We start from the raw sequence: 14,570 nt of genomic DNA on the forward strand, positions 1-14,570 counted from the left end.
TACTTTTACAATTTTGTTACTATGAATCGTGTGTTGACAATTGCTGTAGACTCGCATATTTTTGCATTACTCTTACATGCAATTTTTCCCCATGTGCTTCATTTTACAATTTTTCAAAGTAAAAAGAACACGCCTGTCTTGACACCTAAAAAAAATAATGTTGTGGTGGTTGTAGGTGTACATTCAATAGTGTGTGTATGGTGTTTAAGTGCAATGCTATATGTCAAAAAAGGACATTACACATGGCATACATATACATTATCTCTAATAAAAGAGAGGGACCCCAGTAGCCAAAGGGGTAGGGTTCCAGAAGACAACAAGTCAAGTACAAAGTCCCCTTTGGACAGTAAATACACTAGAAGTTACACTTTCAACCTCAACAACCCAAGGTAATACACTTCATCCAAATCAGCAAGAGTAAAGATGATGCAAACATAGTCAAAAATAGAAAATTAAAAATGAGTAACAATTTATTATAGCATTGATAAAAAACAGAAATACATTAAAAATTTTGCACATAAGCTAACACAATTTCTACACATAATCATAACATGTGGGAATAAAGCATAGAAAATGATTCTAATTAAAATAGAAAGGGACACAATAGTCAGACTTAATTAAATCATACTCCAAATTTGTTTGAATGTCTGTAAAAATGGAGAAGTCCTATAGTCCAATGACTTAGCGTGTCACAATTCAGTAGCATCGACGCGTTTCGGTTTTGGCAACTTGATTACAAGCCAACACCTTCTTCAGGATTAAAATGTATACTTTCCAACAATATACAGTACATCTCATTTTGAGTGGTACAATTCTTGTATTCTTGATGTCCGTTTCTTCAATCAAAGAAACGGACATCTCTTTTTGACGGCGGCTTTCTATATGTTAGCAGACTGCGGGCGGTCTAGCTTTTAACTGGGAGTCCACAAGATTCGTGTACCGAAGTACCTCTGAACAAAACGGTCCGGATTGCAACGTAGTTCTACGTGCAACTTTTTTCGGGTCCATCTTTAAAACCTATTGGTCTATGTTGTATGTTCAATAGACCACCGTATGACGAAATTTGAAGGAACTCTTAATAGGAGCCTACAGATAGAGTGTATCTACGAATACGAAACCCTGGATCGAGTACCAGGAGGCTTTTTGAAGAATTGTACCACTCAAAATGAGATGTACTGTATATTGTGGGAAAGTATAAATTTTAACCCTGAAGAAGGTGTTGGCTTGTAATCAAGTTGCCAAAACCGAAACGCGTCGATGCTACTGAATTGTGACACGCTAAGTCATTGGACTATAGGACTTCTCCATTTTTACAGATATTCAAACAAATTTGGAGTATGATTTAATTAAGTCTGACTATTGTGTCCCTTTCTATTTTAATTAGAATCATTTTCTATGCTTTATTCCCACATGTTATGATTATGTGTAGAAATTGTGTTAGGTTATGTGCAACATTTTTAATGTATTTCTATTTTTTATCAATGCTATAATAAATTGTTACTCATTTTTAATTTTCTATTTCTGACTACGTTTGCATCATCTTTACTCTTGCTGATTTGGATGAAGTGTATTACCTTGGGTTGTTGAGGTTGAAAGTGTAACTTCTAGTGTATTTACTGTCCAAAGGGGACTTTGTACTTGACTTGTTATACATATACATTATGACACATTCACAACATATATGTGTAGTTAGATAATAATGAATAGTACTTACCTGTCTCCACACCACAGTGGCTTCACTCTATCAGGACTCCACCGCCAGAACACGGCCAGCACAACAGGAACACCTAAATCCGCTTGGTGCAAACCTGCGGCATGATGGCGACGGAGTATTGTTAGCCATCAGAGAAGACCGCCGCTGCAGCGGTCAACTGTCTATAGCTGCAACATCTAAATACGACCAGTGGACTGCTGTCAGCATGATTGCGTACTTGGAACTGACGCTGCTGTGGGATGGCGGTAGTTTTGCCAAGATCTAAATCAGACCGCATGTCTTATTTCATTGAGTACTTTCTTAAGAACACATTCCAAGGAGAAACTTGGTTGAAGGCTGGACTGATGGGCATTATAGTAGTTACAGACTCATAAAAAGACAAAGAGTTGAGAATGTAACAAGAATTCCAAGATTTTGATGGGAACCAGAAACACAGACATAGTTGTGAAATAAGACATAAGCTTGGGATTTGCAGAAGGCCTTGTTAGTAGCAGAAACACTGATGCATGTGCCTACGCATCTGGTACCATGCCACAGTTAGGAGACAGGTCATATAGAAAAAATAAGTACAAGGGCAAAGAGGGATTGGCAACATTTAAGTAACTTGGAAGAGCAAGGGTTGTTTGGGGCACCTGACTTAAGCATGGCCAGTTTAGGAAGTACAAAAGATTCTACAATGGGCCTAGAAATCAATGAGTTGATATCACTTGTGCTATTTCTAAGGCTTCCTTTGGAGGGTGCAATGTAGGCTGGGGTGATGACAGAAAGACTGGTGTTGTGCATGACGTGTGGCATCATGCCTGTTCCTCAAGTTATTTTCAGAAAGTCACAGATCTCTTTGATTTAATTTGGAGCCTTATTCATTTTTCTGTGAAAAAAGTTGATTTTAGCACCACAAACGGGTTTTCTATACTATTAAGTCATCCTCTATAGGTGCTCAAGGTGTGTACACTCTTGTTTCTTTTCTCTATCCAATAGGTGTGGAAGAGTCTGTAGACTATGATTTTACTGATCTTATAGATAGGGATTCATTTTTTGGGTGTTACAAGCCCGTTATTAAAGCCAGTGGTCGCTATATTAATATCTTAAGTGGTAATGGAATTCTCCATGATATCAGCTGCTGTGTAGTTGGGACAAAAACAAACCACATCTGTCAATCGGTCAATCAATCAATCAGGGGCTTGTAAGCACACTACTCACCCGTGAGGGTCTCAAGGCGCTGGGGGGGGGTCAGCTCCGGCCAGTCGAAGAGTCAGGTCTTGAGGTTCTTCCTCGAAGTGTGCAGGGTCGGGGAGCACCGGATGTTGACTGGGAGCTTGTTCCAGGTCTTGGCTGCGATGTACGAGAAGGCTCTTCTGCCTGCTCTGGTTCTGCAGACGTGTGGGATGTCTGCCAGGGCAAGATCGGAGGAGCGAAGGTTTCTTTTGGGTACGTGTAAGGAGACTGTATTGTTGAGGTACTTGGGTCCGATGTTATGGAGGGATTTGTTGGAGTGGGTGACAAGATTGAAGGTCCCTCTCTTCTCAACGGGGAGCCAGTGGAGGTCTCGTAGTTGTTGGGCCATGTGTTCGTGCTGTGGTGTCCCGAGGATGAGTCTAGCTGCGGCGTTCTGGATGGTTTGGAGCTTGTGTAGAAGGGTTCTGTTGATTCCGGCATAGAAGGCGCTGCCATAGTCCAGTCTGCTGGTTACGAGTGCGTGGGTGACGGTCTTTCAGCATTCGGAGGGGGGTATGCATTTGAAGGTCTTTCGGAGGATGCAAAGGCAGTTGAAACTGTTGGAGGCGACGAAGTTGATCTGGTGGATCATGGTGAGGGAGGAGTTGAGGATAATGCCGAGGTTCCATGCGTGATCTGTGGGGGTGGGTGGGCTCCCGAGGGCGGAGGGCCACCAGGTGTTGTCCCAGGCAGAGGTGGAGGGTCCAAGGATGAGGACCTCAGTTTTCTCTGAGTTGAGCTTCAGGCAGCTGTCCTTCATCCAGGCTGGGATGTCCTTCATTCCTTCTTGGAAGCAGAGTCTGGTGTCTTCAGTGTTCTTTGTGAGGGAGAGGATGAGTTGGGTGTCGTCGGCGTATGATACTATGCTGAGCCCATGCTGTCTGACGATGGCGGCGAGGGGGGCCATGTAGATGTTGAAGAGCGTGGGACTGACGGTTGATCCTTGGGGTACCCCGCAGTTGATCTCTGTGGGTTCGGAGAGGCAGGGAGGGAGTCTGATTGTTTGGGTTCTGCCGGAGAGAAAGGAGCGGATCCAGTTGAGGGCGGTTCCTCGTATCCCAGCGTCGCGAAGTCTGGCAGCGAGTGTATGGTGTGAGACGTGTCGAAGGCTGCGGAGAGGTCTAGTAGGATGAGGGCCGCAGTGTGTCCCTGGTGGAGTAGCATGCAGATGTCATCGGTGGCGGTGAGGAGGGTGGACTTGCTGTGGTTGCTGTGGAATCCAGACTGGAAGTTGTTCAGGGTGGAGTTCTCTTTGATGAAGGCGGTCAACTGTGTGTTTACGAGTCTCTCAGTGACTTTGGCAGCAAAGGGGATCAGAGAGATGGGCCAGTAGTTTTTCAGGTCCGTCCAGTCTGTCGTGGATTTCTTGAGGAGGGGCTTGACTTCTGTCCGCTTCCAGTCGTCTGGGAAAATACCGGAATTGAAGGGGGTGTCAATGATCCATCCTAGTTCGGGTGCGATGGCGGCGGCAGCCCTGTGGTAGATTTGAGGCGGGCAGGGGTCCGTGGGGGCTCCTGAGTGGGTGTTTCTCATGGTCGCGGTGATGTGATTGAAGGTGGTGAGATTTCAGGTAGTGATGGTTTGCTCGTTGTGGGCAGTGGGGAGGGGGGTGGTGTATAGCGTCTGTTCACTGAAGTTGTCGTGGAGGGCCTTGATTTTCAGATGGAAGTAGGAGCTGAGCTTGTTGCAGAGTTCCTGGGATGGTGTTACATCCGTGGCTTCGCTGGGGGGTTTCGTGAATTGCTGTATGACGTTGAAGGGTTGTTTGGCATTGGTTGCGTTGGTGTGGATCATTTTCTTGATGAAAGTCCGCTTGGTGTCTCTTATGTGCCAGTGGTATTTCTTCAGGGCCTCCCTGTGGTTGTTCAGGTTTTCTGTGGTTTTCGGGTTTCGCCAGGTTTTCTCGAGGTGTCGGCAGGAGCGCCTGGCTTCTTGGAGTACGGTGGTGAACCAGGCGGCCTTCTGGGGGCGTTGTTTGGCAGGGTGGTGGAGGGGTGCGAGCTTGTTGGCACAGCTGGAAATCCAGCAGTGAAGTTCTTTGGCTTTGGAGTTGGCGTCAGTCGTGGCGATCGGGGGGTCATGGAGGAGGGTGGTGTTGAGGTGCTCCTCTGTGATCGTGGAGGTGGAGAGTCGGAGGGAGGCCTTGTGGGCGATGGCGAGTCCTCCTCCTGGGTGGTGGTCCTTTCTCTGGATCTTGTATCCGTCGGCATTGGCTATGTCCGGGCATTTGTCCAGGTTTCTGTGAAGAAGGATACGTCGGGCGAGAGGGTGGCGATCAGGTCCCCGATCTCTACGGGGTGTCTGTGAAGGGAGCGTATGTTGAGGAGGATGCAGGTCAGGGCTTCGGTGGTGCGGGCATCCAGTGAACCTTCGGTGGTCGTGGGGGCGCTGTTGATGGTGAAGGATCATTGGCAGTGCCTGCAGGAGAACTGTCCATGGGTAGTGTTGGGTGTGGCTCTTTGGCAGTCGGTGTGTCTTCCGTGGTTGAGTGCGTGGAAGGTGGTGGAGGCATATCGGCGGGGCCTCGCAGTTCCAGGGATCCTGGTGCTGGTCACGGTCGGGTCGCGGACCAGAGTAGATGGGCTTGCCTTAGGCCATGAAGTAGGGGAGGGGGAGGGCCGTGCAGCTGGGAGGCGGGGACGGGTTACGAAGGGCACAGCGCAGGCGGGAACAGAATCAACAGCTACAGAAATACAACAGCAGAGGACTAAGGGGTAAACAGAGTTAAGTAATGCAACATAAGGGCACAATAAACAAGTGTTTAAGCAAACCAGAGGGATAAAAATAAAAAGGGGAGATCAGCGTTCAGTTCACTACAATAAGGGCCCATGTCATAATGTGACAGTGACATGTTGCCATGAGGCCTAGAAGATCGTTTTTAATCTCACACTTTGAGATCTGCCAACACTTTTGAGGAGATTTAACGGTTCTAGAGGGTTTGGCACGTATCCCATAATATTCTACCTCTTATCACAGATGCCACAGAACGCTAAATCTGCTTGAAAACTACCACAAGTATACCTCAAGATCCTGGTTAGGGGGTGGGCCCTATAGGACAGTGTGAGTTTTTATTTTTTGTATTTTGTCAACCCTGCATCGGAATCCAGGAGTCCTGAGGGTAGGTTTCTATTCTTTTCTTAATTCTTGTGGGGGTAGGGCACGTAGTGGTCTGTTCTAAGCCATGGAGCAGCAAAACAAAAACAGTAATCTACCCACGCCTCCCACAGATCTGGCAAACTTAAAATCCAAACACTTTGAAAACATTCAAGGGGTCGATGAAGGTAACATAGGACCAGTCGTGAATACTAAGCCGGTACTCTCATCCTCACCTGTTCAAAGAACTCGTCCATAAAGTGATCTCGGTCCACGTGCACCACCTCATCGTCATCGTCACTGTCTTTGGCCTGGGGAGGAAAGAGATTTGTAAGTTAGTCATAATGTGTTAGACTCACAGTCTGTAACAATACCTCAACATTTCTTGCTGTTTACTACTACTCTCTTTACACCCACCAGCCCTAGCTCCTTTTATGCTTTTTTTTAAGGAATAAGCAATTTAAATGCAATAACTGAATTTGTATTCATTGAGCGGGGGTTAAAGTGCAAGTTTTCCTTTCTGTGCTCAGTTCCGCCTCCTTCCTGAAAGACCCGTCTTCGTAGCATGACTTGCCCAATGCCAATTAACAGGCACTTGGGGCACGATCGACTGGACCATTTGGTCCAGACGACGTCACCAGGCTCCCAGAGGAACAGACTGATGATGAGGGGGGCCCTAAATTGGAAACTAGTTACCTCATGCGAGATATCGAAGACATAAGCGTGAACGTTAATTAATAAACACCAAAAGCATAAACGTCTCAATCATATGTGGGATTGTCAGCAAAAAGCACTTAAAAAACAACAACTTTAGAATAAAAGTTACAAAATCGTAGCATTTATTGTATGTGTTCACTTCACAAAACACAATCATACCAAAAGGTTTCATGCTTCTGTCTGACAGCTGGCAAATAATGTAATGAGGATAAGGCTACAACGCAAATGAATGCCAACCTGTCAAACGGGTGAATCGGCTCAAGATAATGGGTAAATAGGGTGGGGCCTATGCTGAATAGTTCGTGCCTTGAATGGCAAACAGTGTGAAAGGCCATTAGGTTGTCAGCAAAGCAGTAGTAAATCCATTCAGTTCATGCCATTGGCTTCAGCTGCAGTTCACAATGCCTGCCACTAGAGAGCAGCTCGTGCCCATTTCCCGTGACGGAACAGAACTTCGGTAAAAGGACCTTAACAGAACTAAAGCAATGTTTAATTTAACATTTGCAGGGTCCTGTTTGTTTCATTCGGAAAAGGGAAGAACATGTTGCGTGACCAAGTGCTTTAGTTACAGACAATATAGTCAAGAGCACAAACGTGAGTATTTTACGTTTGCGCTCCCCGGCTGAACCCCGCCACACCAAACCCACATATCTTGTACCTCAGTGGTTCTTAACCTTTTGACTTCTCTACACCCCACTGTGTCATTATTGAACATCGGAGACCCCCTCTGAGTCAATATTGTAATCCGGGGACCGCTTCCTAACCTATTTCAATGATGTAAAACACAAAACAATGTAAAAAAAAAATACAGCAACAAGCATTCATGAAACAAATACAAAAATGATAAAATATTTTATTTAATTCACAAACTAACATTTTAAAAAATCAGCATTTTAATGGGAAGGTTAGAGCTATTCTAAAGTCAATTGAGGCCACCACCCATACTATATTTTGTTTACTGCACTTGCACTTCTCGCATGAATCAATCTGAGGATACCAACGTAATTTTTAGTCTCCAATTTAAAATTCTTTAACATTTACTGATTTTTTTTTTAAAGTTTTAGTTTTACATTTTGTTTCTCTATTTATACTTTATAAATTTGTTCATATTATTGCATTTTTTAAGAAGTCACAGTCCCCCTGAATAGGCTACGCGGATCCCCAGTGGTCCCCGGACCACAGGTTAAGAACCACCGCTTTACCTCATTGAAAGGCATGGAGCCATGCTCCATACATTCCAAGAGGAAAGATCGAGAAAGTTAAACAAAAACTGGGAGAAATTATTTTCCACATTGACTAACATTAAACCAGAGTCCATTTTTAGGTGGGAGACAGCTAAATTAAAGCCATTTTTACATTTAAAAATTGATAGTCCATGGTTTCTTTGGTTTCATTCACCATATTTGATGTGCCAGCTTTAGCTCACTCAGGTCTCTTTTCAGGCACACGACCCGAAGCACCAGCCATGATGGCCATTGACTTAGCCCTGGAACCCACAAGAGAGCACAACATAGTCATATGGAATATGAATGGGCTCAACTACAAGATTAAACGGGGGGCTGTCTTCACTTACGCTAAGAAGCACCATCCATCAGTGCTTCCGCTCCAGGAGAAATGCATACATTGAACCAGACGTCACGCTGTCATAACGAGGAGCAATTGTACTCCATACATCTGCTATACCTTTGTTTCTCTACTAGCAGGCACACCTTGAAGAACATGTGAGAACACCCTTCACAAGCTAAGCCCTGAAGAAGTCCCAGGTGGACGAAACGCGTTGGCTACCAATCGCATGCTGTCTTTTAAGAAAGAATAATAAATAAAGCATAAAAGAATCTTTTTCAAAGAATAAACAACTCATATCAGTTGCTTGAGAAGATACTGCTCCATTATTCTTATATGTGTACTAAAGATTACAAAATCTGTTACAGCCACAATTGAATAAGAAGTTAAGTGCTGAACCACTTTGTGTGTTTTGTCTTGGGAATTTCTTTTCCCTTTATGGAGACGTAGAGGGGTCACGTCTCTGGTTCATTGCACCACGATATAGCTCTTTTTTTACTCTCATCACTTTGTGTTGTTGAGTGCAGGATTTGTGTGCCTTGACCCTTCTTTGTGTTGTTCTTGGCTTTGCACGATGATGCTGTTGAAAGGAGGGTTTTGTCCCATGACCCACTCAGGGTTTAAGTTACAGTGCTCGTTAAACCAGACAAGCCCTGAGTGACGCCGCGGGGAATCCATGTTAAATCTATCTCAGCTGGACAGTCCCAGTCTACAAAACCTGTGCCAACAACAATCCACATCTTACAGCTTAAGGCCTAGAGCTCCAGTTCCTCGAAGAGGTAGTGGTAAACCATGTCTCTCATTTAGTTCCAATCATGTTCTTGTGCTATCAGACTTTTGGGGGATACCACTGGCGATAGAGGGTCTGGGCCCTTCATACAATCCACCAACACCTCACAGGCCCTGACCACTTCCAGGGAGATAAAGCCCTTCCTTGCCTCCCAGATCAACACCCCACTCTCACACTCGGTCCACCGCTTAAGCTCTGTGCAACAAGTCACCACCCTACGTCCCCTGGCATCTCTCCAGTAATGTGTAATTTTCCTCTTTGCTAATAGGAGGGCCAGATCTTGGAACCTACCTGTGACCTTAGCTTTGGCAGTATGTGGGAACCAGCTCAACAAGAAGTGCACCGGGGGAAAGGCGACCTCCCTCAGTGTTACTGAGCAAGCCACCGTGGATGTGACCTCTTCCAGTAGTCAGTTAGTGGTGGGCAGGACCACAACTTATGGACTATATCAACACCCACTGCTCCACATTTGGGCATTCAGCTCCAACTGTGTGAAAAAACCCATTCACCCTGCCTGCGGTAAGGGACACTCTATGTAAGACATGGAAGTTTATTAACGGAAATCAGGCATTTCTAGACACTTTGGGGGACTGTTCCATTATCTTTGCCCCGTTGCTCTCAGGAATCGATACTCCCAAATCCTCCTTCCCCCGTTCCTATAGGCTATCCAGTGGTGTCTACTCTGATCACTCTGTATAAGCAGGAGACCGCCTTGGAGGTGCCCGAACTCGCAACCACAAATTGATAACCCCTATGATTGAGCGGTTCTGACATGCCCATCCCCCAGTGCTTCATGATCGCCCAACACAACCCTATGTAGCAGAAAGTGCCCCTTAACTTGGGGTAGCACTTCTGCTCGAAACAGGTCACCTACTCCAGCTATACCTGCAGCCGTCCAGTCCGATAACCCTCGCCAGTCTCCCCCATAAGTTAGCAACTATAAAATGCCTATGGTTAGGTCAGGTGAGTAGAGGAGTCCCATCTCCCTTATCAATCTCAAAGTCAAAATATTTGCCAAGGTGCTGGCCACCTGCCTCAGCAACGTGGTAAGGTCAGTGGTTCATGCCAACCAAAACAGCTTCATGCCCCACAGAGGCACTAGACATTGTCTCCGCCACCAACATCTAGCCCCGGCTCGTACGGACGAACTGTCGGAGGAAGTCACGCTTCTCTTAGTTGACATGGAATTGACATTAGACACAGTGCACCCTATCAGTGCACCCTATATCTCAACGCTGGAGGATATCTGGGGAAGGGCTACATGAAATCCTTCCAAGAGTTAGAGAACTAATTCCACCTCTGCTCCTCCCAGGTTTACAATTATCTACAACTTCAGGATGCTCTTGAAGGCTATAAGGAGAACCTGAGAGCGCTACCCTAGTAACCAGTACTCCTGACTACCTGGTGAGCCTGAGGACGAGATAGGAGGTGGATGTGGGCACCGTCTGTTGTGTTCTATTCTATTCCACCCACTGATGCCAGCACTGGGGAGTGGTCTGAAAGTCCCTGTGGGAAAATACGGGTCTAAGTGATAAGTCTGATTATATTCTATTCTTGAGATTTATATGGTGCATGGCTACCCAGCTGGCCTCACAGTGCTGGTGAACCTCAGCTCTTAGTGTTAGTTGCCTGCTGAATGCTAGAACAGATAGGTTTTTAGTTGCTTCCTAAAGCTGGCTTCTAAACTCTCAAGCATAATGTGAAAAGGAAGCGTGTTTCAATGTTTGGAAGCCAGAAATGCAAAGGAATTCTCTCCCCCCCTTGCTTTCTTGACCTTAGGGACAATGAGTAGTTTTTGAACTTCTGAACGCCAGCTGTGCTTTGGCACATCGGGGTTTCCAAGATGTTGGATGAGCTGGGGACCTTTGTTGTGAATGGACGATGTACCAAACAAAGTGATTTGAATTGTATCCTCTTTTAGGTGGGCAGTAAATGAAGTGCTGCCAGAGCGGGGACTGCAGATGTTCGTTTAAGAATAATAAAAAGCATATGTGCCACTGCGATGGTTGGTTACGTACTTAGGACTTCCTTAGTACAGGGAATTCCCATAGTCTAACCATGAATTTATTAAATCTTGCACTACCACTCTAAGTGCAGGTGCAAGGAGCCAACTTCGTAGTTTTCTTATGGTACGAAGAAGTCCAATGCAGCAAGCCACTAACATCTTGACCTGGATTTCCATGGATAGCCTCTGCTCTATCCAAAACCCCAGCCTCTTGACTGCCAGGGCAGGGGTGGGGAGGTGCCCTAAGTTGGCCAGCCAAGTGAGCTCGATCCAAAGGGAGAGCTTGTTTCCCACAACTAGGACCTCGGTTTCCTCTCCATTCAATTTGTAAACAGCTGTCCCACATCCAATTGGTGATGTGATTATGGCATGCATTTATTTGATGGGGGGGTAGACTTGATGTCGGCAGACAGTGACATGACAAGTTGTCTGTCATTTGCATAGGAGACTAGTGCGAACCCCTGTCTCCGTACTATATCTGAAGAAAGATATGGGGTGTCCCTTATTATGGCAAGCCTAAAAGGCCTGCACCTCAATTTGAGTGTTCTGTATATCTTCGAGTACTCTGGGATTAAACCTAGATTCAATGACCTTACACAACTGAAATCACATTAGTCTATGTATGATACATAAGCAAGCTGCAGATAATATTTTTGGGTGACAAATATTCAAATTCAAATTAAAATTAAAATTAAAACAACTAATTTCTGATGTAAAGTGTCTGTATTTATTCTCATTTAGTACAAAAAGGGACATGTCAAACAATTAAAAATACATCTGTATTTGGTCAACACAATATTATACATGGTTCGTAATTTTAAAATCACATTTAATGCACAATTGAAAAAGTTAAAAACAAATTCACAGTTTTTAAATCATAAACAAGAATCACTATTCAAGTCGACGCAGCGTTTCGGTTTTCCTTATTTCACACCTTCTTCAGGACTGATTCTAAAAAGATTTTTATTAAAAACACAATAGAATTACTATCTGTTGACTGGTACAGTATCTTAAAAACATTGCACATTTGTCCCTAGTTCTAAGTCACACCAACTAGCTTCTTTGTATCACATTTCATAGAAGTTTTTATTCTAGAAGACAGTTTATTTAAAAATTTTCTTTTTTTATATCAAAGAAACAGATTTTCTATAACATGTGAGTTTTGTCTTACTCTCATTGTACATACAATTCTAGAGTTCGCTCGCCCTATCTATTTATCATTATTGAGTAATTCTCAAAAATCATTGAACATTTCTAACTAATCTTGAAGTTCCTCAGAGATATGCAGACATCCATGTACCTCAGGATCCCCAGGTGGTTGTATGACACATGCCACAGTTGTATAATTGTGTCTTTACTAATTGGGTACCCATGCCCAATCAGGGGGTTATCAATGACCAATAAGGGCCCACTCCGGTCACCTTACCTTTGACACTAGTCTTTATATTTAAGTCCACCTCAATTCTTGGTGATATTTTGTGCCACAGTCTTGTACGAGCTGTTGGCGGTAATCTTAAATGTTACCGTTCTCAGGTTTTCCCTGTAGTAAGAGGAAAGGATGGGTGTACTATTATAGATCATACGGCCTTCATTCTGTATTACATGTATTTTCATTTGTATACCTTATCTGGTTGGATGTCTTGTCTTCCACACTGTGCGAGGAAGCCACCGTTGAATTGCAGGAAATAGGGAGTCCTTTTAAATAAACAGAATACGGTCTTTAGGGGATCTCTAAAGGGGGTCTATTCATCTATGTTTTTCTTACTCATGCACCTGCGCACTCACCTAATTTCAAGTGGTTAAGACCGATGTCGGGATTTTCTTCTCAATTACGATCGACTCCAGGAAGCTTTGGGTTTTATTTTCCTTCTTGCTTCTTTTGAACCACTGGACTCTATAAATGAATTATTATGTAATATCAGTCCAATGTGTACGTGGCGTCTATAATTCTACTAGGTCTAACTCACTCATTTCATTTCTGCTTCAATTTTAATTTTAAGGTTAAGGTTTGGGTTCTGGGCTTTCTTTTAATCCGAGCCCACCTTCACACCGCGTCAGAGTACTGACAGTTAGTGAAAGTACTATCTTTTATTTAACCGCCGCCACAGTATATATGCAGGCCACTCGTTTGTCTTTAGTAAACGGTACTTAGCTATGGGGGCTCACCTTTTTGCTTTGTTTCGGCCTCCCTGCTCCTCGTCACAGCGTCGCCTGCTCTGTATGCAGCTTCGGTTTCTTGCGAATCTTGATGTTTCGCTGGAGCCTAGGGCCTCGTTTTTAAGCCGGGCCATCTAATTGGTACTTTACTCTTTGTGTGCTGATTGGTCGGATTGTAGCCTATCGGCGCTCGGTTGTGAAGCGAGATAACGCGGTTGCTATGGCCTCCGGTTTCTGGCGGCTTCCGCTATTTCGTGTGTACTCCTTCATCTGATTGGGCAATTGTAATCCAATCGGATTATCATTTTCATGACGATTGCACGCGCTTCTTGTGACTCAGGTTCTTATGCGCGCGAACCAAGTGTTTAAGACAGCAGTACCGTGTTGTGTATTGTTGTCAAACATATCATTTAGCTCTAATCTGCTATATCACATTTATTATTGAAATTATTCCAGGGAGGCTGAGGACGCTCAGCGTCTCCCGTGTCACTGATTTCTTGGTTATAGTTTATGATACATGGGGCAGTATCCACGTGGTTACGCCATTTCAAGCCCTGTTCCTACATATTGGATTAGCGGTCCAACTTTATAATAATCGATTAAAGATAATCTCCTGATGTTATTGTGTTCCATTTGTAGGGGGCGTGGGAGTGTCTGGCAGTGGTGAGTTAGTAGTGTTACTATAATTAATTCGGTGGGTTTGTGTTCAACTTTCTGTTCATTTGGGTTGATTTTCATTAAAGTAACTCTTACAGCTATTGCGCTTGACTATTGTATAATTAATTCCCAGTCTTCCTTGCTGTTCAGACCACATCTCACACTATTAAATTTCGACATATAGAATTGTTCTCTCTTTTGTCTCTTTGCATTAGTATCGCCTCCTCTTAGGTTTAAAATCACAGTTTCGAGGCCACACCAACTTAAATCTTCTACTCTATGTCCTGCCGATGTCCAGTGTTCTGTCAGGGGAGCACCTTTTTTATTATTTCTTATTGCAGATTTATGTTCATTAAGGCGAGTCCGTACCTCTCTAGATGTTTCGCCTACGTAACATAGTTTACACGGACATTGTATCAGATATATTATGTTCTTGGTACGGCAATTCATGAAGCTCTTAATCATTACTGTTGTATTAGCGGTGCTAATGGAACTACCTTTAATGATATTCCCGCAGTTGACACACTCCTGGCATGGAAAAGTACCACTGGGCAGGGGTGCATTATTTATGCATGGTTGTGAATGACTTGTAGTTTCTCTATAGGTATGCACCAACCTGTTCCGGATTGTTCTATTTCTCCGAAAAGAGAACATGGGTT

General features: G+C 44.2%; 1 protein-coding gene across 1 annotated transcript in view; it reads right to left on the reverse strand.

Moving 5' to 3' along the window:
- The window catches only part of STX1B (syntaxin 1B), a 395,893-nt gene that overhangs the window by 203,055 nt on the left and 178,268 nt on the right, over window positions 1-14,570 (reverse strand). The window contains exon 2 of the mRNA XM_078650555.1: window positions 6,259-6,333. Coding sequence (XP_078506681.1) covers window positions 6,259-6,333 — 75 coding nt within the window. The remainder of the gene's footprint in view (window positions 1-6,258; window positions 6,334-14,570) is intronic.

Source organism: Lissotriton helveticus, chromosome 7 (genome assembly GCF_964261635.1).
Source record: "Lissotriton helveticus chromosome 7, aLisHel1.1, whole genome shotgun sequence".
Taxonomy (NCBI): domain Eukaryota; kingdom Metazoa; phylum Chordata; class Amphibia; order Caudata; family Salamandridae; genus Lissotriton; species Lissotriton helveticus.